The sequence below is a fragment of the Myxocyprinus asiaticus genome, chromosome 32 (genome assembly GCF_019703515.2).
Source record: "Myxocyprinus asiaticus isolate MX2 ecotype Aquarium Trade chromosome 32, UBuf_Myxa_2, whole genome shotgun sequence".
Taxonomy (NCBI): Eukaryota; Metazoa; Chordata; class Actinopteri; order Cypriniformes; family Catostomidae; genus Myxocyprinus; species Myxocyprinus asiaticus.
Window position 1 is genome coordinate 18868127 of NC_059375.1, and position 27509 is coordinate 18895635.

Consider the following 27509-nt stretch of genomic DNA (forward strand, 5'->3'; position numbering starts at 1 on the left):
TTTGAATGTTCACTTCGCTTTTGACGCGACGCCACGCGCCGCTCGCCTACAGTTTATCCAGCGTGTTTGAATAAATGGAACTCAGTTCTAAGAGTTCTAACGGAAACTTATATGCGCCTCCGAAGTGCATGACGAAGGATAGATCAGCACAAAGATGACGTGGATCGTGTCACGAAACTAAAGAACAAAACGATCAACCTCTGGACATACCTCTTCCAAATCTCTTTTTGGAATCTATAGATAAAGGGAAATAAGGAACTATTCCCACACTATAAATCAACTATATACTGCTTACGTATATATTAACATTTGGTAGCAACATAATAAAATAGGCAATATTTTAAAATAATTTTCTATTTAAAAAATAAATAAATAAATAAAATATATATATATATATATATATATATATATATATATATATATATATATATATATATATATATATACACACACACTTTTAGCCTATATATATTTAAACATCTTCAGCAAGCTAGCTTGTCTAACTCACCTGCTATATACCAGGGGGCGTGTCTTAGTCTGCTGTGCCAGCCTACGTCATTATTATCGCCCCGTTTAAACAACCTAAACCAACTGATAACTCAAAAGAGGGCAGAGCAAAGCCACATCTCACTTGGAGATCTAGATCATCTTTTCTTTTCTTTTTTCATACGTATTGTATTTACTCTTTCAAAATAACTGAAGAACTATTTGAACATCTGAAGATGAATTTACCACTCAAGAGGCTTTTGATTTTTTGCTTAGTGGCTGTTGCAGAAGAAAGTGAGTGTTTCTTTCGTCTATTATCAATGCTAGAATTGAGAGTCTTGGAAGGAATGTTGTATTTAGCCAATAACCATACAAAAACTCGTTTAGATTCTTTTCTATGGACATCATTTTCTTGATAATTAAATCGTGATTTTAGATGTCAAATCTGCTAACGTTTATTTATTTATTTATTTTTAGCAGAATCATTATTAATAATTATTAATTATTTTCTATGTTAACAATGAATATCAGTTAAGGGATTTAGAAGAACATTTCAGTGATAAGCTTTAGTTTATTAAACATTAACCTCTGAGCAGTTCTCAGTGTGCTGACACTTAGAAAATCAGTTGTGTGTGCTATCACCACTGAGTTTCTTTGATGTTTTTTTTTTTAATTTTCTGCATTGTGTCTTTATTTTTAAAGAATACTCAGACATATATTAGTAGAAGTAGAATTGTCAACTTTTGCCATTATGAAATAATTTATATAGTTCTAAATCAATTAAGGACTTTCCTGTCTTGGCCTTTTCCTTTGTATTATTATGTATAAAGAAGAACACTGGGGGTTTCTGTTATTTATCTGTAGATAGGCAGCCCAACTTGGTAAGCCATTTATTTGAGTTTTCGGTGAGGGTGTGCCTTGAAAATCTAAAGCTTAACTTTACTCTTACAAAACTACACAGGGTGTGTTTTCCCTCATTCTTTCTAAATGGTCCAACTAAATGTGCAAATCAAGGTTTCATTTTAATTCTCTTGGTTTTAATTGAAGCTTGCCTTGAACAGAGATAATCCACAAAAGCATTTTGATGTTTCCTCTGGACAGAAATATCTGAGCACTGATTAAATTTTTTTCCTCCTTTACTACAGCAATTGACTATAATATAATCATTGTAGAGAAATTTGCTGACAGTTTCCTACTTTATTTTTTTCTTTATTTCTTTTTATTATCATTTTTTATTAATTATCAATTATCAGTACATATCCAACAATTCTCAGACACTATATTCCCACTACATCCCAGCCCCAGTGGCGTATCCAGGACATTTTTACTGGGGTGGCCAAGATGTGGCACAGACCTAGTGTGGGGTGGCGATACCGGGAGAACCTTTATGAGTGGCACATGATCAAAATGTGTAAATATCGCATTGCTTTGCTTCAACATCTACACATGTAGAATAAATGAATTCTTAAACTCATGTTAGCATTCACTGAATTGTTTGTATTCAGTATCAGACTGTTGTTTTGACATTTGACGACAGTTTTCTATTTCTGTTCTATTTCAACCTATTACAGTTTCTGGGAATCTCTGGTTATTTTTAAATCAGTAATTGTTTAGGAAAAGTCAGTCACATTTTTAAGAGCTATTCTCATTGTAGAGAATTAATCTGCGTATAACATCAGGTATAGTGTATAATCATATAAAGATACAAGTACAGGTTGAGGCGCAATTCAATCAATCATTCAATCAATTATTCATTCATTTATTAGCTATAACTGCACTGTCCAGCAGAAATATTGTTAAATTGGGTACGAGGACTTATAGGTGTCTGTCTGGAAACCCCAAAATTGCAGATTGAGCTCTGAATACAGTAAAAAACAAAACTCTATTTACAGTGTCTACTCAGGTTTATTTTCCACATGTTCTGATAGCTTCAATTACTTTGAATATTACCAAATAAAATAGTTAGTCAAATCATTTGCGGCATTTAAGTGCAATTTGCTCTGCCTCTGCATATTTAAAATGTCAAATAAGGTATAAAAACTTTGAAGATTTTATTGGTCTGACTGACCAATAATACACATAAAGAGCTCATAAATAACTAATGTAAAGATTTAAAGTACAGTCACAGCACAAACCCTTCCATTTCACACACAGGTTAGCCATATATATAACTTTAGCTATTGAACATATACATCTGTAAAACGCTTTACACACCTCCGTCATTAAATCAGAAAACATGGCATTTCATATTTCATGTCAATATAAAGATAACATGCTAAATGTGGTGTAGGGTCTAGCTTACTCTTTAACCTAGCTACTGTAACAATGAAAAAATATTTTCACATTCACATGGAAATTCAGGATAAATTAAACGTTGGATTAGATGAACATACCTCTCAAATAACAGCTTTCTTTTTGACCACAAATCGACGTCATCAACTCATTGGAAGTTGGAGGTGGACGCTAGCTCATGTCAGCTTCGTGCTTCTGACCGACCGTTATACTCCAGACCTGGCGCCCGCTGCCCGTGACCTGCGGCACCTGCCTGGCCACCCACGGCCTGCCCCTCCCCCCACTGATCAAAGATCAGCTCACACAGCTTCAGTCCCACCACTACTATAATGGTCAGAAATATAAAACTGACCCTGGGTCAGTGTGGCTCTAAATCAACAAATGACTTGAGATGTCATCTTTGATTGACAGGTGTTTCTATTGGTTCTTTGTTCTTGTGTTGATGAACATGATGAACTACCAATCAGTTCTGGGGTGGCCACAGGGTGGCCAATGAGATTTCAGGGGTGGCCCAGGCCACCACAGGCCACCCCCTAAAATCGCCACTGCGCAGCCCACTACCCATCCCTCTGCACAAATTGCTCATACAAAAAAATAAACTAAATACAACTTCAAATAAATGAAAGCTTTCTATAATAAGATAACAATAAATAAATAAATAAATTAACAATAATAATATGAATAAAAAAAGCTCAAATGCTATGCAGTTTCATTCCTTGAGATAACAGACAGCAATGGCCACTGCTTAACAGAAGACTTTTAAGACCATCTACATATGAGAATGCACAGCTCCATTTGATCCAAATCAAATGAGAAGCTTCTAATTGTGTATTTTATTTTCTTCAAGCTCAAAAACATCATAAGGTCATTGAGCCATAAGGATGTTTTAGGTGGGTACTAAGAAGTTTTTCAGTCCAATAAAATGCTTCGTCTAGCTAATAAGGAAGCAAAGACAATTTCATCTTTATATATACGTTGCTTAGGTTCAGTGCATTCAACGACTCCAAAAAATAGCTGTTAATGCAATACTGTTAATATAATACTAAATTCTTAAAGGGATAGTTCACACAAAAATTAAAATGTAGTCATTGTTTACTCACACCTGTGTTGTTATAGCCCTATATGACTTTCTTTCTTTTTCTAATCACAAAGGGAGAAATTGTAATGTCATACAATGGCAGTTTATGGTGACCACCTCTTCAAGCTTCAAAAGAACATAAAAGTATAATTCAGAAGTCTAATAAATTATTCCATGAGGCTCATGACTGTTATGAGACCATACAATAAGGTTTTGTGAGAAACAATCCGAAATCGAATGTATTATTTAGTGAAAAGTTTGTCCGACCGTTGATCCTGTGCACGTTCATGATAGGGCATGAAAGCAACAGTTCATGCAGCCCCCTTATGACATTGGGCCATTCAAGCGAAAACTCATTTTGTTTATCTAAAAACAGGTCTGCCACAGCGATAGTGACAACAGAACACAACACAGCTGCACACAAAACAGAGAACAGAACTTACTAAACATGTCTGAAGAGTTTGTAGTCGAGAAATTACTTCATTTTTATGCCCAGCCTTATTTTTTGAAAGTTTTTGGACCGGTGGCAGTTCACAGTGGACAGTGCTGAAAATAGAAATCAAGCGATCAATAGAATGTACCGTCGCTTGTCAGGGCTAGTTAGGACAAAAACTCTGGTTAACATAGACTAACATCGCATGTCGTTTGCCATCAGGTTAGGACATGGTGTGACTATGGCTGCCTGTTGCCTCCTCTATGTTTCTGTTTGATTTCTGAGTACTTCGTTCAAAAAAATAAGGCTGGGTGAACTATTTCTTTAAGTGTGGCAAATATTGTGGTCCAGTAGTATTTGAGTACAGGACATGCCCAAAACATACGAGTTAGGTAAGCAGCAGCTCTGTGACATCTACTGCAGGTCTCATTTACATCAGAATACATTTGGGAAAGTCTAACTTTAGATAGATGAACACGGTTCAGTACTTAATTTGCACCACTCCCAAACAAGCACAAGATGAGCTAGCATTTACCCAGTTCGCAGCATTTTCCCATACGTGGTCTGTTATACTGTCCCTCAACTCCTTTTCCCAATTTGCCCTTATTTTGGTTAATGACACTTCTTTGCATTTTTTTTATTTTTATGGTTTACATAATCCACGATATAAGCCTTTTCAATGCAGGAGCTATTCATAAAATAATATCTACTCCTGAGAGTGGTGGCATATTGGGGAAGTTTGAACAACTGTTACGAATGAATTGGTGAACTTGAAAATAACTAAATAAACTAGAGCTAGGTAAATTACATTTTCTGGAGAGATCAGAAAATGATGCAAACACTCTATATAAAAGTGTTTACGTTTAGTGAGTCTCAGCTTTTGCCAGTTAATGAAATTACCAGGCAGGGGTGGACTGGGAAGAGAAATTGGCCCTGTCCGCCACTATCCCCAAGTACTTAACCAGAATTGTTTATCCTAAATGGAAATTCTTTTAGAGGAAGTAGGAGAGCTGATATGCTGAGATACAATCACTTTTAGCCAAGTTTAACCTATAACCAGAGAATGAGCCAAATCTTTGAAGTAGGTCCACAATTACTGGGGTGCATTGTATTGGACTGGAAACATAAAGAAGAAGATCATCTGCGTAAAGTGACAATTTGTGTTCAGTATCCCAGCGGTTTATGCACTGTATTTCTGTAGACATTTTAAGTACAGCTGAGAGAGATTCTATTGCAAGGGTAAATAATAGTGGACTCAATGGGCAACCTTGTCTTGTTCCTCGAGTTAACGTAAAGTATTGAGAGCGACATCTATTTTTTGTAACTGATGCTTCTGGAGAAGAATATAACAACATAATCCATTTAATAAAATGAGACACAAAACCCAATATTTTCAGTGTTTCAAACAAATAGTACCACTCCATATTGTCAAATGTCTTCTCAGTGTCCAAGGAAATAACAACCTCAGGAACATCATTAGATCACTCCAAGAAGGCGATGGATATTAGAGAAAGAGTGGCGACCCTGCATGAATCCTGTTTGGTTAGGGGATATTAAATCCATTATAATACTCTCCAGCCGAGATGAAAGTACTTTAGCTAGTATTTTTGCATCGACATTTAAAAGAGATATTGGGTGGTTAGAGCCAAATTCTGTTATATCCTTCACTGGTTTAGGTTTCAAACTAATGGTGGCCTCTGTTAAGGTTCCAAGGTCTAGTGACTCCTTTTACATTTCAGGTAGAGCTAAGTTAGATGTATACTTAGAGGTGACACTGATGAATCTAATTCTGAATAAAAATATATTAAAAAATGTTATTAATTTGCATAGAGTCATTGATAAACTCCTGCTAACTATTTTGAAATTTAGATATAAGCTGTGATGAAGATCTACATTTCAATTAATGGGCCAAAATCTCCTTTTTTCAGTGTTCATAAACCGTGGTATGTGTATGAAGCAGTTGTATTTCTGCCTTTCTTTGTTGAAAGCAAGTTGAGCTTTGCTTGAAGGCTCAGTCTCTTCTTATATACAGGTGCATCTCAATAAATTAGAATGTCGTGGAAAAGTTCATTTATTTCAGTAATTCAACTCAAATTGTGAAACTTGTGTATTAAATAAATTCAATGCACACAGACTGAAGTAGTTTAAGTCTTTGGTTCTTTTAATTGTGATGATTTTGGCTCACATTTAACAAAAACCCACCAATTCACTATCTCAAAAAATTAGAATACATCATAAGACCAATAAAAAAAAAATGTTTTAGTGAATTTTTGGCCTTCTGGAAAGTATGTTCATTTACTGTATATGTACTCAATACTTGGTAGGGGCTCCTTTTGCTTTAATTACTGCCTCAATTCGGCGTGGCATGGAGGTGATCAGTTTGTGGCACTGCTGAGGTGGTATGGAAGCCCAGGTTTCTTTGACAGTGGTCTTCAGCTCATCTGCATTTTTTGGTCTCTTGTTTCTCATTTTCCTCTTGACAATACCCCATAGATTCTCTATGGGGTTCAGGTCTGGTGAGTTTGCTGGCCAGTCAAGCACACCAACACCATGGTCATTTAACCAACTTTTGGTGCTTTTGGCAGTGTGGGCAGGTGCCAAATCCTGCTGGAAAATGAAATCAGCATCTTTAAAAAGCTGGTCAGCAGAAGGAAGCATGAAGTGCTCCAAAATTTCTTGGTAAACGGGTGCAGTGACTTTGGTTTTCAAAAAACACAATGGACCAACACCAGCAGATGACATTGCACCCCAAATCATCACAGACTGTGGAAACTTAACACTGGACTTCAAGCAACTTGGGCTATGAGCTTCTTCACCCTTCCTCCAGACTCTAGGACCTTGGTTTCCAAATGAAATACAAAACTTGCTCTCATCTGAAAAGAGGACTTTGGAACACTGGGCAACAGTCCAGTTCTTCTTCTCCTTAGCCCAGGTAACACGCCTCTGACGTTGTCTGTAGTTCAGGAGTGGCTTAACAAGAGGAATACGACAACTGTAGCCAAATTCCTTGACATGTCTGTGTGTGGTGGCTCTTGATGCCTTGACCCCAGCCTCAGTCCATTCCTTGTGAAGTTCACCCAAATTCTTGAATCGATTTTGCTTGACAATCATAAGGCTGCGGTTCTCTCGGTTGGTTGTGCATCTTTTTCTTCCACACTTTTTCCTTCCACTCAACTTTCTGTTAACATGCTTGGATACAGCACTCTGTGAACAGCCAGCTTCTTTGGCAATGAATGTTTGTGGCTTACCCTCCTTGTGAAGAGTGTCAATGATTGTCTTCTGGACAACTGTCAGATCAGCAGTCTTCCCCATGATTGTGTAGCCTAGTGAACCAAACTGAGAGACCATTTTGAAGGCTCAGGAAACCTTTGCAGGTGTTTTGAGTTGATTAGCTGATTGGCATGTCACCATATTCTAATTTTTTGAGATAGTGAATTGGTGGGTTTTTGTTAAATGTGAGCCAAAATCATCACAATTAAAAGAACCAAAGACTTAAACTACTTCAGTCTGTGTGCATTGAATTTATTTAATACACGAGTTTCACAATTTGAGTTGAATTACTGAAATAAATGAACTTTTCCATGACACTCTAATTTATTGAGATGCACCTGTAATTCTGGCATGGGGTATATAGAGTTCTTCTTATCTAACTTGTTTTATAGCTGATATAAGTGTTCACTCTTCTTCTTTTCTTAACTTTTCTAACTGTGAAGAGTAGGATATAAATTTCCCTCTTATAACAGCTTTTAATGTTCCCAAAACCAAATATGGGGATATCAAGGGAGTTGTATTTATTTCAAGAAAAGTGTCAATTGCCTTTGCTAAATTTGAAAACAAAAATAAAATATCTTTATCTACAAGCAGCAATGTGTTTAACCTCCAGGAAGTAAGTCCATTATATGTAGTGGCAAAATAGAGGACCAGTAATACAGGTGCATGGTCAGATTCTACTATTGTAGAATATTCAAGTTCTCTGGCTGAAGGGATAATGGATTTGTCTATAAAAATAATCTATTCTGGAATATGTATGATGAAAAAACATTTTGTTTGTTGTATTGTTTAGAGGTAGGAAAGAGAAAGCGCCAGTGGTCTACAAAGCCCATATGATTCATAAAAACAGATAGAGCTGTAGCCATCTTAGATGGATTATTAGAACGACCAAGATTTGGATTAATTGCACAGTTAAAATCCCCTGATAGTATTAGATATTGTTAGTTTATAATAGGTATAGATGCATTAAGCTTTTGTACAAAATGTGGATCTTATTTGTTTGGAGTATATATACTCGTGATTACAACACGTGTATGATAATGAGTGCCAGAAACTATGACAAAACGACCAAATGTATCTGGAATAATATCAGTAGCAGTAAATTGTATGATTTGTGAATTAAAATAGCAGTTCTTTTAGTTTTTGCACTGAAATTTGAGTGAATACATGTCTTACACAGGGTTTCTTATGTCTAAAATGATCTGTAATAGTTAAGTGTGTCTCTTGTAAAAGAGCAATATCTGTGTTGAGACATTTAAGGTGTGAAAATATTTTAGCCATTTTCACTGGTCCATTAACTTTTAAATTCCAGGAGGTTAATCAGATGGTATACTCATTACTGTTTGTTCTATTATCTTGTATACTGTACATATTCAATTGAAGTTTTTTTAATGCATAAATACATTGATAATCAATATAAATACTGCTCTTTAACATATGAAATGACAGCTTCCCTTTAAGCACTGATATATAGAAAGTAACAAATAACAAAAACACATAAAACAAATAGCATGAACCATATCAAGTACTGTTAAACTCTTTACATTTCCAAGTTCCCAATAAAGAATGCCATATTTTGTTTCACAGTTTCTTCTTTATTTGCCTCCTCAACCAGGACATGCAGCAGAATATGAATTCCGACACATATCTCCTGTTTGTACATCCTATCATTAATACATGGAGAAATTTGAATGTTTAACTCAAACCAGTAATTCTTGTACTGTCTCACGCTTAAGTTGAAAACTCAGTTTATAATAGCTTATTTTCATATACTCAGACCTATAAAGTCCATGTGGCTGTCAAGACGGCGAGTATCCATCTCCCTCATACAGTCCGATGCAATTGTATTTCATAAGAAAAAGTATATAATGAGAGAGAAAAAAGATATATTAATAAGAGTAAGTAAAATTAAATGCTGCATGTTTGATCTTATATTCACTCGGAAGTCTGCTGATTAGGAGACCTGATTAGGAGAATCTGCTCACTCGGTGGATTCAGAGGGTCCCGCTACATTCATAACTTGTCGCTCATAGAATGCCTGTACTTCTGATGGATTATCAAATGTGATTTCATTTTGAAAAGATATTCGAAGCTGGGCTTGATATAGAATCCTGAATTTGACCTCTATTTTTTGTAATGCTTTGACATCTTTTAAGGCTATACGAGAAAAACCATGGCATGCCATTTCATACGTCTAAATCATATTTGTGAGAGGGAGATAATAGTAAGGGGTGTAACAATGCACTTGTAAGAATGAGTGGGCTGTCCTGTTTTTATGAGTCTCTGATGAAACCTGTCTGTTTATCCACAGTGCTAACATTTTAGAACCCCCTATTACTTTTTTTTTTTTTGGACAATGTTAGACAAGTGATATATGGCCCCTTTTTCACTTACAGAATATTGCCTTTTCATTATGTCTATTTTAAGAGAATAACATATAAAACAATGTCCGCGATATATGGAATGTGTGGTCCTTCCCAGCTTATGTTGAGGTTTTCTGGCAAAAATCCACCAGGAAACACACTATTAACTTAAAGCCTACTTTGCAGTAGAGTCTATGGTGATAAAAAGGATGGAGTTTTGCTTAAAAGAAACAATCTGCTGCAGATTGTTCTTCTGGTATACAACTAAATATATTATATAATGTTTAAAAATATGATATGATGGTTAAATGTGTTGTATTTTCTTCGTTAACAGTCAATATCAGTTAAGGGATTTAGAAGAACATTTCAGTGATAAGCTTTAGTTTATTAAACATTAACCTCTGAGCAGTTCTCAGTGTGCTGACACTTAGAAAATCAGTTGTGTGTGCTATCACCACTGAGTTTCTTAACATATAAACAACAAAGTAACATATTAAAGTCCCTATTTTAATGGTGGTAAACTTTCATATACACATCTTCCCTTTTGAAATTCGTCATTTCATTAAAAAAAAGTTTTAAAGCCAATACAGCTTTCAGGAAGCCATCAAGGGTCTGCATTAAGTGCTTTTTTGTATATTTTGAGTACAGTAAATGATGATGATACATTGCATTTATTAAAAAATAAATGTATTTATAGTGTTGTATCTATTTATACATTTAAAGGTGTGGAAAAACATATATTAGTATATTTTTGGATTGTGTTATTTTGGCAAGTTATATTCTATTCTTGATTAACTGAGTGTGGTAGTTAACCTTGTGCTGTTATCTTCATCCCGCAGTACTTGAGTAACTTTTATTGCTTTCAAAGTCCTTAACATTTTACCATTTTTCTTTTTTTTTGCTTTATGGGCTTTTCAATTATTATTGCTTACTGATATGACTAGATATGGCATGCTAATTGCCTCAGACTCTAGAATTTACTGGACTTAAATATGCTTGATTGCAAAGCAGTTTTTTCATGAAGCACACCACCATCCTTAGATTTAAATTCCTCCAACATTTTTGTTATCCTGCATAGCCACCTATACACAGGGTTAGGAGGGTTACTTTTGAAATGTATTCCACTACAGATTACAGAATACATGCTGAAAAATGTAATTTGTAACATATTCCATTAGATTACTCAAGGTCAGTAACGTATTATAAATACTTTGGATTACTTCTTCAGCACTGGTAGATTTTTTCACTTGTTTTGACTATAAAAACTCTGCCAGTACAGTAAGACAAAAAAGACATTCTCTGAAAAACCTAAATATCTTATGCAGTGTTGTTTCTAAAACAAGATAAATCAAATTGATCTTGTTTTAAGGATTTTTAGATATTTTTACGGGAAAACAATACAAAAATTATTATCAAGAATAGGATTTTTGCACTAATATCAAAGGTTTTACATTTTAGCATTTTAGCTTAGCGTAAAGCTGACAATTTACACAAGGTTTATTTCTATTTCTTCTGCTCCAAACTTACTTCAAAATTACTTCTGTTTCTGCTTGTATGAATGTAACACATTATAAGAAAGTGTTTCACCGCTGTTCAAATGCACTTTGGATCGCATCATTATATGTATAAATGTTTTCCATCTGAAAGGACTAAATATTAAATGAAACAAATGACAATAAAATGCAAAGTAATCTCTTCAGTAATCAAAATACTTTTTGAATGTAACTGCATTCTAATTACCAATGATTTAAATTGTAACTGTAGTGGAATACAGTTACTTATATTTTGTATTTTAAATACGTAATCCCGTTACATGTATTTCGTTACTCCCCAACCCTGCCTATACACATTACACCTATTATTGTCTTAATTTGGTCTTTTAACATGCCATACTCAGCAGACATTTGTATCTGAAGCAACTGACAGTAATAGCGTAATTGGCAGCAAGATTCGTAAAGCAACCTCGGGCTGGCTGCCTTATATAATTGTTAAATCAGCTACAGCATCCCTGTTGTTTCTGTCAATAGCTGATCATGTTCTTGTGGGTTCCACTTCTTTTCGACTAATCTCTGTTTTTCAATGGAAAGATTAGGATGGTGAGAAATTTAGAATGAGCCTAAACAAAAGACAAAATGTGTACTGTGAAGAAAAATAAGAGAAAACAAAGATGTGTTGTTTGATATTTTTGTCTGGATTTGGCAGTGGGTGTAGTGAGAATTTTACCAGCTGTGTGAGTGATAGAATAGTACAGCTGAATGCTTATTTGAGACATATGTTTTGCAACCCAGGTGACATACTTGCAGCTCACCTTCAAATGTCTTGTGCCACATATTCTTCTAACTGCAATAGTTTTCTTTTTGACAATAGTTTTGAATTAAGATAGATACTTATGTATTGTTTGATCTATTGCTTGGACAGTGCTTGGTATGACGACAGCTGCTGATACCCCTGAATCCGCCACGACTGTCACTCCACCTGCTCCCACCACAACTGTCACTCCACCTGCTCCCACCACGACTGTCACTCCACCTGCTCCCACCACAACTGTCACTCCACCTGCTCCCACCACGACTGTCACTCCACCTGCTCCCACCACAACTGTCACTCCACCTGCTCCCACCACGACCGTCACTCCACCTGCTCCCACCACGAATGTCCCTCCACCAGGTCCCACCATGACTGTCGCTCCATCTGGTTCCACCACGACCGTAACTCCACCTGCTCCATCCACGACTGTTACTCCACCTGCTCCAACCACGACCGTTACTCCACCTGCTCCCACCACAACAGTCACTCCACCTGCTCCCACCACGACCGTCACTCCACCTGCTCCCACCACGACCGTCACTCCACCTGCTCCAACCACGACCGTTACTCCACCTGCTCCCACCACAACAGTCACTCCACCTGCTCCCACCACGACCGTCACTCCACCTGCTCCCACCACAACTGTCGCTCCACCAGGTCCCACCACGACTGTTGCTCCACCAGGTCCCACCACGACCGTCGCTCCACCAGGTCCCAGCACGACTGTTGCTCTATCTGGTCCCACCACGACCGTTACTCCACCTGCTCCAACCACGACCGTTACTCCACCTGCTCCAACCACGACCGTTACTCCACCTGCTCCCACCACGACTGTCGCTCCACCTGCTCCCACCACAACTGTCGCTCCACCTGCTCCCACCACGACTGTCGCTCCACCAGGTCCCACCACGACTGTTGCTCCATCTGGTCCCACCACAACTGTCGCTCCACCTGGTCCTACCATGACTGTTGCTCCATCTGGTACTACACCTGGGACACTCACCATCACAACTGAGGCCACCACAACCACTACCACACAAGGTACTCCCACCTCCATGGTCAGAAACTCCTGCAGCAGGCCAAAGGCTACATAGTCATTTTTAATAATAATTTACAGAAAAAGTAGTGAAGAACTATTTTACACTTATGGAGTTAAGAACAGGATTATAGCAACTAGATGTAGGCCTGCACAAACACTGTAGAAAGAAAAGCTTTCCACTAGCTTGCTTGTATATCTAAATCTTTTCCACTTTATATTTTGTAACATTGTTTAAATTTTGGAACTTTCTCTGATTTACTTACTTGTTCATTTCTGAATTTGACTATAATTGAACTCTAATCTTAAAATTTCAAACTACCTTTAATGAAGATCCTGTACTTGGCCCCTCAGTTTTCAGATTAGAAGTAATCCTCATAAAATAACCATATTTATTTATTTATTAACAAGGTCCCTGTTCCTCAAGTCCTTGTATCGGAGACAGTATCTGTCATGAACGTCATGGTGGCTTCTTTGTTTGCATCTGCCGGACTGGGCTGGTTTACGACAACGTAAGAGGCTGTTCTCAAGGTATGACTGGTCCACATCTGAGTCATCATTCATCAGTGCAGAAGTATGAAACCCTGTGACTACAGTAATATGCCTAAATCAAGCATAAAGCAGTGTGGTGGGTAGCAATTAAGCTTAGTTATTCAAGAACTTGGGGCCTCATTTAAGACATTTGTAAAATGATCTTAAATGTGAACATACAACAATTTCATAAATGTTCCTATGAATGATTTATAAAACATCTAAATGTATCCCACATTATAAATTGCAATTCATTTAAAAAATATGCACACATGAACGAGTGCATGATCTACAGAACAGCAAACACAAATATTCTAATTTGATGACAGAGAATACAATAAAAGCATATGCGCAGGTATTCATTTCTTCATTAATAATTCATTCATTCATTCATTCATATATAATGTTCTTGTGTGGCCGGTTGGCAAGATTTTCTAAAAAAGTGAGTGCAGCTACCGCTGTCTGCTCATATAATGCAGCATATTCAGCAACTCATCATCAGTTGTTCATTTTCATTATCAAAAATAAATCCATTCTTCAACCAATGTCCATATTCTTGCTAAACTAGTTCCAAAAAGAGGTTAACATGCTCTTTTACATATAATGAAATATGCATAGTTTACATCAGCATTTCTCAACTGGAGTGTCATCTTGCAAGATCAGGGGTGCAGTGTAAAAATCCTTCAAACATTTCTAAAATTCAAAAATGCATAAAAACATTCTAAAAAATGTTTAACTCTCTCACGCACAGCATTCCGCAGCTCATTGGATGCTTGACGAGCGCGTAGTAAGCCAAAGAAGTGAGTTGCTATACCGTGACTCTGCAAGCGAGTGGTGTGATGATACAACTCCTGTTTATAACCAATGAAACTGTCTACACTGCAAGCGCACGACACTGGAGCAGTCTAGTTTTGTCTCATCACATCATGGTGCTCGCTCATATTACAGCACCTTTGACAACAAAGGCAGAAATAGCAAAAGTGCTTTGTGTATAATGCTACCAGAATGCAGCAGGGTGAAGAGTAACCCTTAAAACAATACTTCATCATCCTGTTAAACACCTGGTATATTTCTCATCTCATTTCTCATCTTCTGCCTTGTGATCATTTTTAATAATAAGCAGGCCTGTGTACCAATTTATATAATATAAATACTTTAATATTAATAATATAATTTTCAAAATATAATCTTATTAACTATCTTTAATATACATACTATTATTTATTTTCAATAAACATAAACTAATTTAGCAGCGAGGTCCCCTCTTTCAGGATTTCATCTGTTGATTTTCAGTGCATTCTGTCAACTTTAAACTTGAGGGCATTGACTTATTAAAAGGGATACCACTGAACTCTTAAAGGTTATTCACCTTATGTGCCAAAGAAACTAGTGCTAAGCCATCTTGAAATTTTTTTTTGGGAACTTCTGTTCAAGCGGTTGCTATATAGATATCTATGGTGTTGATGTCAAAGTGTAATTAGCTAGCGGAGTGGATTTATAGGTTATTGCCAAAAATGATCATGAGTATTTTAAAATGTTGTTGGATTTCATAACAACTGGAAGCAGAGGGGGGAGATTTTAATACAAGTGTACTTCATTAATAAATCCACAAGATCTTACCGTCACGTTGTGAACATACTGATATGCCTCTGTGCTCATGAAAATCTAAGAGACAACACAAAGTCATTAAAATATCTCTGTACGAAACTTCTGGTCATCTTCTCAAGTAATTTACCTATTGTGTTAAGGCGGTGTTAAATACAGTGAATAGTTGACCTCAGATTCAAAATTCTGTCATCACTTACTCACCTTCATGTTTTTACAAACCCATATGACTTCCTGTCATCTGTGGAACTCATAATGAGATGTTAAGCAAAGTGTTAGTCTCAGTCACCATTCACTTATATTGTATGGAAAGAAAATTATTTAATTATTATATAAACATATTATTATAAAAACATTCAGCCTAACATGTCCTCTTGTGTTCCATAGAAGAGAGAAATTTTTATGTGCTTGGAACAATATATGGTTGAGTAATCATGACAGAATCCGTCATCTAAGGGGGGAGCGGAGTGCCACAAGATTTTGTAACTTCTCGAAGGGTGCAGTGACTGAAAAATGGTTGGTAAACATTGGTCTACACAGCAATCGTGTTTTGTATAAACTACATGAGCGTTCTTTTCCCACTGTTCTCTTCTGCTCGCTCCTGCCATTGATTACGTTGCTTTTTAATCAAATCATTCGTTTTTATTTATGTCCTCAACAACAACAGACAAGAGGCTGAAGGATGAATTGATAAAAAAATAAAAATTTAGGAGAGCTTTAAATATGAGATGTTTACGGTGCTTTATAACCATCTGTATATTGATTTAGCTATGTCTAAGTACATCTATCCTCCTCACTCCAAAAATGGGCTTGACATATTGCATACAGTAATACCGTATCTTACACTTGCCTTGTACACGTAAACATGCTCACTCATTTATTAATAAATTCAGTCAGTCACTGACTCAAATTTGCATCACTACAAATAAAAACATAAATCAAGTCAGTGCGCACTGGCCCACCGGAACGTAAGCACAAAAAACTTTCAAAAAGTTTGTTAGTTTCTGCCTTTATAAATCCTGATTTGTTCTTCGCTTTTGATGTAGGATCAAATCCATGGAATTTAGGATCAAACCTAATCATTCTTACATTTTAGAAATGAGGCCCTGATTAACAAATTAATCAGACTTCATCTGCTATCATGTGACCTGAAAATATAATTGAAAGAGCAACTTCCAGGGAAATGATTGACTATTATACATATTAACAGAAAGTTTTAGGAATTTGAAAAGTAATAAATAAATAAATAAATAAATACATTATGACTTATATAATTTCTAGGTAACTAATCAAATGAGAATTTTTTTTTACATTGACCATGTTAAGTCCTTTGAACAAAAGATTTCCATTGAAGTGGTACAGTAATTGCTCTTTGGAACATTCTCAAATCATGCTGAATAACATGAATCATCAATATTTGCACAAACTTGTGGAGTCCATGATAGCTCCAGCGCCTGCTGCCATTAAAGCAAAAGGGGACATACCAAAAACTAAGAAATTCTGATATTCATTTACATTTTTTAATTAAACGTCTCACTCAAATTTTAATTCCGATATTATACTTTGCAACTAAAACAATTGTATATATATATATATATATATATATATATATATATATATATATATATATATATTTTTTTTTTTTTTTCAATTGCAGCAAAAGTCTTCCCTGGTTCTTTAACTTTGAAAGATGATTTTCAAATGGAAATGTTTGATGAAACGTCACAACTGTTTAGAGAAACAGCTGAAAGAATTCAAAATGAGGTCAGAGACTGAATTTCTTTTTTATCTGTTGAGGGATTCAATCCTAATGGGTCAATTTAGAGATAATCCAATTTTCCTGCTTTGCAAAAAAAAAAAAAAAAAAAAAAAAAGGTGATATAATTATTTGTTTGAAAGTACGAAATAGTTGATCTCAAATAGTTTTTCTTTCTATATTTTCAACCCAAATACAGCTGGCACAAGCTCTTAATGGTGATGGCTACATTAATTCCATCGTTTTGAAACTAAGGTGAGTACCACTTTTTATAAGTACAAGACTTTTGTTTTCTGTAAGTAACATTAAGCAGTAGAGGCATGATTCATGTGTCTTTTACCCCTTTGAATGTTGTTGCAAGTAATAATTTCCATTTACCATTAGTCTATGACTTGAAGTAAAAGTTTTGATTTGGCCGCTACAGTTAGCAGTGTCTTCTCACAGGTATTATTTCATATAAATTGCACCATGTATGTGTTTTTCATGATAATTTCCTTGTACCCACCATTACAGTGCTGGTAGTATAATTGCAGAAGTGCAGAATTTCTATGAACTTTCATCCAATGCCACAACGGATTCAGTTAAAGCCAAGATTGATGAAGCAATTGACAAAAAAGTCATTACAAATGCCGATTCATTTACTCGTATGTGCCTAAAGCTTTTTTTCACCTGTTTTACTGCAAGAATATTAAACAATTTAACCATTTCAAGCATAAGAAAGAAGCATAATAACTCACTATTGTAAATTTGATCATGCTCATTTCACAGAAGAAAATGTGTGTACTGCTTTCTGTGACAATACCACCACAGACTGTACGGGTGATGGTATTGCGACGTGCAGTTGCAAAGAAGGGTACATCAGATCCCAAATCACATCTCAGGCCTGCATTTGTGAGTGTCTTTAAGCATGTATCTTTGTTTCCTTCAGTTGCTCCTCACTGTTTTGTAAGCTGAAGTTCAAATCATTCAGGTTCTCATAATTGTATTATTTTGCTCCTCTCTCTTTACAGCTTGTCCCAGTGGGGAACAGGCAATTGATTCACAACGCTGTGAAACGTAGGCACTTGCATCAAGATTTTTTTTTTTTTACATCAATATGTGAAATAAATGTCTTACATTAAATATTTCAGGATTATTTCATGAAAAATGTCATAAGAATGTAGTGTGAAGTTTTTTAAAAAAAATATGTATTTGTACATAATGAATAGTGGCATAATTAGGATCATATTGTACTTTGATGGTTTTAGCACAGCATCACTAACAGGGGTTTTGTTTATTTAAGGTGTCCATTTGGCTTCTCTGGATTCAACTGCAATGATCGTAAGTCAGTGCTGATAACATACGTATAGTTTCCATCATCATTTTACTTTAAGGTGAGAGTGGCCGGGAACATTTACATTTCAGTCTGTGAATACAGTAATTCATATTCACTGCCATTACAGCATATCTTCTGGTCGTGGTCGTGGAGTCCTGTGTGTTGGGTGGATTTCTGATCATCTTTATGGTGTCCCTGATAGTTGTAAGCTGCAGGTAAGGTTTCAATGACAGCTTATTCATGTCAAATGAGAATCATTTACACAAACACTCTGCAGATACATGAAACACACATTTTTTTCTGTGTTTACATTTACCATTGCAGGAATCCAAAGGAAAAATCCTCATCCAAAGAAGAATTAAGTCCATATAAGGATATTGAAATGCGCAAACCTGCGGGAGTTCCCAGGATCCCCCGGGCAAACCCTACTGCCGGCTGGCAGCCTGCCAATCTGGAGACAACCAATAGTGGGAGCACTCAGGCACTGGTGACCAAAGATCACTCAGAGAACAAAGCAGTATGCACAAATTTATATTTTAAACAACATTCAGTTAACAGCCTCAAAGCCCCTAAGAGGACAGGGCAGGATTTTTTTTTTCTTCTAAAATAGATATGCGTTCCCTTGCGATAGTTTTGCGTTCCATCACAATAGTTATACAAATCATAATGTTGTGGTTATTTTGATTTTACTACAAATACAATGGTATTTGTAGTTATTTGTAGTAAATCTATAGTAACCACAAGATTAACCTTGGGTAATCTATAGTAAAACCATGGTTACTATGTGTATACTGTATACTGTATTGAAACCATGGTTTCTGCCAATAAAAAATTAAAAAAAGGTTACTTAACTTACTTTTCATAGTTACTACAAAAGTAAAACCGTGGTTCCCTATCTGTCACTCACTCGATGTTGTGTCGATGTAGTGACACTAGGGGTCACTCTTGGGAGCTCCAAACACCTCTGATCTTTTTTTTAAAAGGACAATGAGAATTGGCGAGTGTAATTTGCATGCTATAAAAGGAGCTGGTATGCAACCACTCATTCAGATTTTCTCTTCGGAGCCGAGCGGTTCTATTCATTGAGCTGCATTCATCTGCCGAGTTCATTCACCTCTCTCTGCTGGATCTTACAGCGCATTTCAGCGGCTTCTCCCCTCTGCATCTGTGGTTTGCAGAGAATGCCCTTGGGTGCTTCGGCAGAACATTTAAAAAGAGTATATTCTAATAGAGTATATTTTCTTTCTGAAAGAGTGGCACATACGGAACGTCTTTTTAAAGATGCGTCTTTTTAAAGATGCCTTTCCGTTTGTGTGTTATTCCTGGTTGCGGTCGTTTGATTCCAAAGCTCCCTTTGAGCCCTTGGAGTCAGCTGAGCTTAAGGCACTCTCTTTGAAGACTGCCCTCCTGACTGCGCTCACTTCCATCAAGAGGGTAGGGGACCTGCAGTCATTCTCTGTCAGCAAATCGTGCCTGGAGTTCGGTCTGGGTTACTCTCACGTGATCTTGAGACCCCGACCGGGCTATGTGCCCAAGGTTACCACGACCCCTTTTAGATCAGGTGGTGAACCTGCAAGCGCTGCCTCAGGAGGAGGCAGACCCAGCCTTGGCATTGCTGTGTCTGGTGCAAGCTTTACGCATCTATTTGGATTGCACGCAGAGCTTTAGAAGCTCAGAGCAGCTCTTTGTCTGCTTTGGTGGACAGCGGAAAGGAAGCGCTGTCTCCAAACAGAAGATCGCCCACTGGGTCATTGACGCCATCACAATGGCATATCAGGCTCAGGATATGCCACCCCCTGCGGGGTTAGGAGCCCACTCTACCAGGAGTGTGGTGGCCTCCTGGACCCTGACCAGTGGCACCTCTTTGGCAGACATCTGCAGAGCAGCAGGCTGGGCAGCACCCAACACCTTTGCATGGTTCTACAATCTCCGGGTTGAGCCGGTCTCATCCCGAGTATTGGCAGGCACGAGCAGGTAAGTTCCGGGACAACTGGCCGGGTGTACTGCTTGCATATAGCGCCTTTCCCCTCCCTTCAGGGGAAGATGTGTGCTCTTGACTCTCAGTAGTGTTCACAGACTGTGATCCCTGGATGACTATGCTCCTTAGCCCTGTGGCAGTTGAGTTTGTGGAGAAACTCGCTGCCACTCAGTAAGTGTGCTAATGAGGCCCTGTACTGAGGTAGGTGCTCTGCATGTGCTGGTTCCCCCGAAGTCAACCCCATGTGAATTTTCCGCAAAATCATTTCCCTGTCGGTAAACTGCATCCTCCTTGGGCAGGGGCCCCTCTGGCCCCGGTCACCATGCTTTGTAGAAACTCCTCCCCCTTTGGGTAGGACCTACCAAGGGACCTCTCCACATGACATACTTCCGACAAGGCTCGGTATTTCCACTCAAAATACACCTCCCCCCCTTTTTTGGGTGAGGTGTGGTCTCCGCGGTGTCTTCCCCTTGGGAGTGACACCCCCCCCAATGTAGACACATAGGGCTCCCAGTCAGTTAACAAATTCCACTCTTTTTGGGGAGAAAAGAGAAGGAAAAGAGGCCTCGGCTGGGCTAGCCTGTCCACCTATTCGTTTGGCAGTCAATTTGTTCCTGAAGGACTGTTCGACGCTCATAAAGAATGTTGGGGGAGGTTACGTGATGGCCTGGTGTGCTGGCTACGAGGCATACAGCAGTCTGCCCGTCACACACCGCCAGTTCACGTAACACAGTTCAGTTAGTTGTGGCGTTTTGTATAGGGACCCCCAGTGTCACTACATCGACACAACGTCGAGTGAGTGACAGATAGGGAACGTCATGGTTACTTTCGTAACCTCCATTCCCTGATGGAGGGAACGAGATGTTGTGTCCCTCTTGCCACAACGCTGAACTACCTGCTGAAATGGCCGGGACCTTATCTCGGCTCCTCAGCACAAAACCTGAATGAGTGGTTGCATACCAGCTCCTTTTATACCAGTATGTCCGGGGAGTGGCATGCAAATTCCATTCGCCAATTCTCATTGGCCTTTTAAAAAAAAGATCAGAGGTGTTTGGGGCTCCCAAGAGTGACTCCTAGTGTCACTACATTGACACAACGTCTCGTTCCCTCCATCAGGGAATGGAGGTTACGAAAGTAACATAAAATTTTCGTCCAAAAAATTAAATCAATAATAATAAAACAATCATGGTTACTACAGTGTTACTATAGAAAAAAACATGTTCCCTATCTGTCACTCACTCGATGTTGTGTCGATGTAGTGACACTAGGGGTCACTTTTGGGAGCCCGAAACACCTCTGTTCTTTGATAAAAGGCCAATGAAAATTGGCGAGTGGTATTTGAATACCACTCCCTGGACATACGGGTATAAAAGGAGCTGGTATGCAACCACTCATTCAGATTTTCTCTTCGGAGCCGAACGGTCGATGCTCACTGAGCTGAATTCCCACAACTGTTCATTCAAATCTGCTGGATCTGAAGGCGCATTTCAGTGGCTTCTCCCCCCTTGGCAACCGACCTCGCTCTCCAGGCGACTAAGGTCACAGTGTGGTCTCTCGGGCGGGCGATGTCCACCTTGATGGTCCAGGAGCACCACCTTTGGCTCAACCTGGTCGAGATGGGAGAGGCCGACAAGGCATGGTTCCTTGGCACCCCCTTTCCCAGGTTGGCCTGTTCGGCGACACCGTCGAGGACTTTACCCAGCAGTTCTCAGTGGTGAAGCAACAGATGGAGGCTATCCGGCACATCCTGCCCCGGCGCAGCTCAAGATCCCGCACCCCGTCTGCTCGTCGCCAAGGGCGTTCCCCTGCGGTGACTTCACCGGCTCTGCCACAGCCCACCGCCCACCGCAAGAAGCAGATGCCACCCATCTCACGGTCGGCTGCCAAGAACCCACGAAAGGCTTCGAAGCGCCCCTGAGACGGGCGACCCAAGGACGACAAAACACGCTGCTCTGGAGCTGGTAAGCAGACCACTCCATTCCCCGGTGGAGGGCCGGGAGGAGAATCTTTTGTTACCTTTGCATTTAATTGCGCCGCATGCCCAAGTGGCTGCGGTACCCAAGAGTTCAGCAAGAGTGGTTTCCTTGTTCCCTGGGTCACATATCCAGTGTGCACAGCCATCATCACGACCACCGTCCACCATTCCATTTTGGCAGGTTTGGCATTCCAGCGGCGGTCTCCCCGCCCCTGTGTGCCCAGCTGTGGCAAAAATCCGCCCCGATGTGACAGTCTCCACGGGTCACGAGGACAGGCCTCTTCCTCCCCTGTCCCAGGCTGTTCTGGGGGTGGTCACAAGGAGCCAGGTAAGTGCTTCGATGTCCCTGAACTCAGCACGGCCACGACATGGTGTGGCACCTCAGGCTTCACCCCGCCGCAAGGTCCCACCCACAGGTACGTCTGAGGAGATTGTCCCCTTGGTCCTCCTTGCCCGGAGTTTGGACGTGTGGCTTGCGCTTTCCAACCCGTCGCGATGTTTGGTCCGGACCGTCCGACTCGGCTACACGATTCAGTTCGCAAGGCGTCCGCCCAGGTTCAGCGGCATCCACTTCACCTCGGTGAAGGGAGAGAACACCGCTACCTTGCGCGCGGAGATCTCTACCCTCCTATGGAAGGATGCGATAGAGCCTGTCCCTCCGGCCAAGATAAAGAAAGGGTTTTACAGCCCCTACTTCACTGTACCGAAAAAAGGCGGTGGGTTGCAGCCAATCTTGGACCTGCGAGTACTGAACCAGGTTTTACACAGACTCCCATTCAAGATGCTGACGCAAAAACACATTCTAGCGAGTGTCCGGCATCAAGATTGGTTCGCGGTGGTAGATCTGAAGGACGCGTACTTCCACGTCTCGATTCTACCTCGACACAGACCTTTCCTGCAGTTTGCATTCGAGGGTCGGGCGTATCAGTACAAGGTCCTCCCTTTTGGCCTGTCCTTGTCCCCTCGTGTCTTCACCAAGGTCACAGAGGCAGCCCTTGCCCCACTAAGGGAAGTGGGCATTCACATCCTCAACTATCTCGATGATTGGCTAATCCTAGCTCACTTTCGGGATGTGTTGTGTGCACACAGGGACATGGTGCTCTTGCACCTCAGCCAACTAGGGCTTTGGGTCAACTGGGAAAAGTGCAAGCTCCTCCCGGTTCAGAGCATCTCTTTTCTCGGCTTGGAGTTGGACTCAGTCTCGTTGACGGCACGCCTCACGAATGAGCACGCACAGTCGGTGCTGACCTGTTTGAAGGCATTCAGACAGAAGACAGCGGTTCCACTGAAACTGTTTCAGAGGCTCCTGGGGCATTTGGCATCCTCAGTGGTGGCCACTCCGCTCGGGTTGATGCATATGAGACCGCTTCAGCACTGGCTCCAGACTCAAGTCCCGAGATGGGCATGGTGCCACGGGACACATTGCGTGGTCATCACGGCAGTCTGTCACCACCTCTTCAGCCCTTGGACCGACCTCACATTTCTACGGGCAGGCATTCCCCTAGAGCAGGTCTCCAGGCACATCGTGGTTATGACAGACGCTTCCAAAACAGGCTGGGGCACTGTATGCAATGGGCACGCAACCGTCAGCTCCTGGACGGGCCCGCTGCTACGTTGGCACATCAACTGCCTCGAGTTGCTGGCAATTCTGCTCGCCCTGCGGAGATTTCGGCCGTTGATCCAGGGCAAGCATGTGTTAGTTTGGACAGACAACATGACAACAGTAGCATATGTCAACCATCAAGGTGGTCTGTGCTCCCGCTGTATGTCACAACTCATCCGCCATCTCCTCCTCTGGAGCCCCTGCGCATCTCAAGTCGCTGCGACCTCAACACTGCAGCGGATGTGCTGTCAAGGTAGGTTACCCTCAGGGGAGAGTGGAGACTCCACTCTCAGGTGGTCCAGCTGATTTTCAGTCGATTCGGGCAGGCACAGGCCCACTGTCCACTCTGGTATGCCCTGACCGAGGCACCTCTCGGTATAGACACGCTGGCACACAGCTGACCCCCTGGACTTCGCAAATATGCGTTTCCCCCAGTGAGCCTACTTGCACAGACCCTGTGCAAGGTCAGGGAGGACAAGGAGCAGGTCGTCTTGGTAGCACCCTACTGGCCAACCCAGACATGGTTCTCGGAACTCACGCTCCTCGCGACAGCCCCCCCCTGGCAAATTCCCCTGAGGAAGGACCTTCTTTCTCAGGGATGGGGCACCATCTGGCACCCGTGACCAGACCTCGGGAATCTCCATGTCTGGCCCCTGGATGGGACGCGGAAGACTTAAGCGGCCTACCACCCGTGGTGGTAGACACGATTACTCAGGCTAGGGCCCCCTCTATGAGGCGCCTGTATGCTTAGGCGTCTGTTTGCTACGTGGTGTTCTTCCCGACGCGAAGACCCCCAGAGATGCGCAGTCGGATCGGTGCTATAGCGGCACACCATGACACAGTGGATGGTATGTCCTTGGGAAGCACGACCTGATCATCAGGTTCCTGAGAGGCTCCAGGAGGTTGAATCCCTTCAGACCATGCCTCATTCCCTCATGGGACCTCTCTGTAGTTCTTCAGGGTCTACGGGGAGCCCCCTTTGAGCCCTTGCAGTCAGCTGAGCTTAAGGCACTCTCTTTGAAGACTGCCCTCCTGACTGCGCTCACTTCCATCAAGAGGGTAGGAGAACTGCAAGCGTTCTCTGTCAGTGAAACGTGCCTGGAGTTCGGTCCGGGCTACTCTCACATGATCCTGAGACACCGACCGGGCTATGTGCCCAAGGTTCCCACGACTGGGCTAGCCTGTCTCTATCTTTCGCCAAAGGGCCGTTCGATGCAAATACCACTCACCAATTTTCATTGGCCTTTTATCAAAGACCAGAGGTGTTTTGGGCTCCCAAGAGTGACCCCTAGTGTCACTACATCGACACAACATCTCATTCCCTCCATCAGGGAACGGAGGTTACGCAAGTAACCAGGATGTTTTCCACCAAAAACTATGGTTACTACAGTCTACAGTACTGGAGGCACTTTATTATAAAGTTACATTTGTTAACATTAGCAAATGCATTAGGTGTCATTAACTAACAATGTATTTTTTATGGTATTTATTAATCTTTGTTAATGTTAGTTAATAAAAAAAATGTCATTGTTAATGTTAGTTCATGGTACAATAACTATAGTTTAACTATGGTATTTGCAAACAAAAAACTATTATACCCACAAAATTATGATTTTTAGTACCATAGTTTCATTTTCCTGTATTATCACTATAGTTTCATATCATGATTAAAATATGGTTACTGTAGTAAAACCATGGTAAATTTATTGCAAGGGAATGCAAATCTATAGCGAGGGCATGCAAAACTTATTGTAAGGGAACGCAAAACTATTGCAAGGGCATGCAAAACTTATTGCGAAGGAACGAAAAACTATTGCAAGGGGATGCAAAGCTTATTCCGAGGTCATGCAAAACTATTTCAGACAAACAATTCCCGGCCTGTCCTCTTGGGGGCTCCGTAGCGTTCTTTGGGTGGTCAAAGCGCACCATTCATTGCAACAGGCAAATAGTGCTGACTTTTGTGAATAAGGAAAAATGTACAATGTTAAAAATGTGCTTCATGTGTTAATGTCTAAATTAACCTGTTTTATTCCAGTCAAAAATACTATTTAACATCCCTGAATCAACCTGAATACATTAGGTTACACCAACAAAAGTCATTTTAAGGGTTAGATCAGTAACAGATCAGTTGCAGGTTATCACATTTTACAGTGTAAATTGTACAATGACGGAACTGTTTGGTGAATTCGCCTCTGAATGTTGCAATATGCCTTTTTTTACTCTGAATTTGAGTGGTGGCTTACTCAAAATTCTGAATCTTTTAAGTTTATTGGTGTCAACAATTTTGTCTTATTGAGTTGATTGCAAACTATAAAATATTTCATATATATTGTAGATTTAATCTCATTGATTGATAAAAGTATCTGCTAGTTAATTAACATTGTTTGTGTTTTTTTAGCGTTACACTGATTATGATGACTATGACGAGGTGAGCTACAAGAGTCAAGTTCCTCCAGCATACTCTGGCTATGGTGTGAAGGGAGTGGAAAATGGCTCAAGGGGATTGCAAAACTCATACTATCGGCAAGATGATGACAGAATGCGCAGATATTAGCATCACATGTTCAGGACAAATCCCTGCATTTGGATGATTTTGTTTCTTCTTCACTTGGACTGTATTACTTTGTATTTTATTTTTATTTTTTTACTTCTTTATGGCCAAAACTTCAAAGGTTAAAATCAGTTTCAAGGCAGAGAATAATTAAATACAGCTATAACAAACAGAATTCCTCCATTTTTACATTTTGTGGTATTACATTAAGTTTTTTTTTTTTTTTTTTTTTTTTTTTTAATATGCTTTTTGTTTTAAAGAAGTATTTGGATAAAATAAAAGATTCTTCTTGAATGCAAGTTATGTCCTTAACATTTATAGATTTTTTTTTTGTTTGTTTGTTTTTCCAGCAATAATCAAAACATATTCATGCTTATAATTCAGCAGTTGTTGTGAAGTCAAATATTTTTATGTTTTTCATGTTTATGACATATAATGGTTTTAATGCTGTTAAATGTTAATGTTAGCACTGTTCATCACTCAGTTCAATAAAACACTTTACTTTGCTTGTACACTTTAGTTCTATCTTGTGTATGCGTTAGCAGAACGAGATTTTCTACATAGGTTTTCTTAAAATCGCAGAACTACAGGTATGGAAAGATGAAGTCATATCAACAAGATTAAGCAGCTTTCCATTAATGTTAGCTGATCACAATAGAGAACAATGATGTGGCACTCACAAAGCCAGGACTCAAAAAGTGTTTATTCAGTGAAAAGTATATAAACTGCATTTTATAGGGATTTTAAATTACTTAATGTAAACAAATACCTGTGTTTTCAAAAGCAAAATAGTAATTTTTTAGCAAGTACCAACAGTCTATTAATACTAATGCTAGCTAACCGTTCATTGAATTGGACTGGCTCTCTGGTCCCAATGTCTTATACAAGTAGTTCCTTTTAATGTTGAATTCCTTTGAATTGTTCTCCATC

General features: G+C 39.6%; 1 protein-coding gene across 1 annotated transcript; it reads left to right on the forward strand.

The window, feature by feature from the left end:
• Positions 1-614: 614 nt before the first annotated feature.
• Positions 615-27065, forward strand: muc13b (mucin 13b, cell surface associated). Its single transcript, XM_051667455.1, has 12 exons — positions 615-780; positions 12341-13270; positions 13677-13796; positions 17059-17165; positions 17357-17412; positions 17671-17801; positions 17926-18048; positions 18168-18213; positions 18440-18477; positions 18600-18687; positions 18797-18989; positions 26427-27065. Exons 1-12 carry the CDS (start codon positions 723-725, stop codon positions 26580-26582), a joined length of 2046 nt encoding a protein of 681 aa, XP_051523415.1. The 5' UTR covers positions 615-722; the 3' UTR covers positions 26583-27065.
• Positions 27066-27509: the final 444 nt, after the last annotated feature.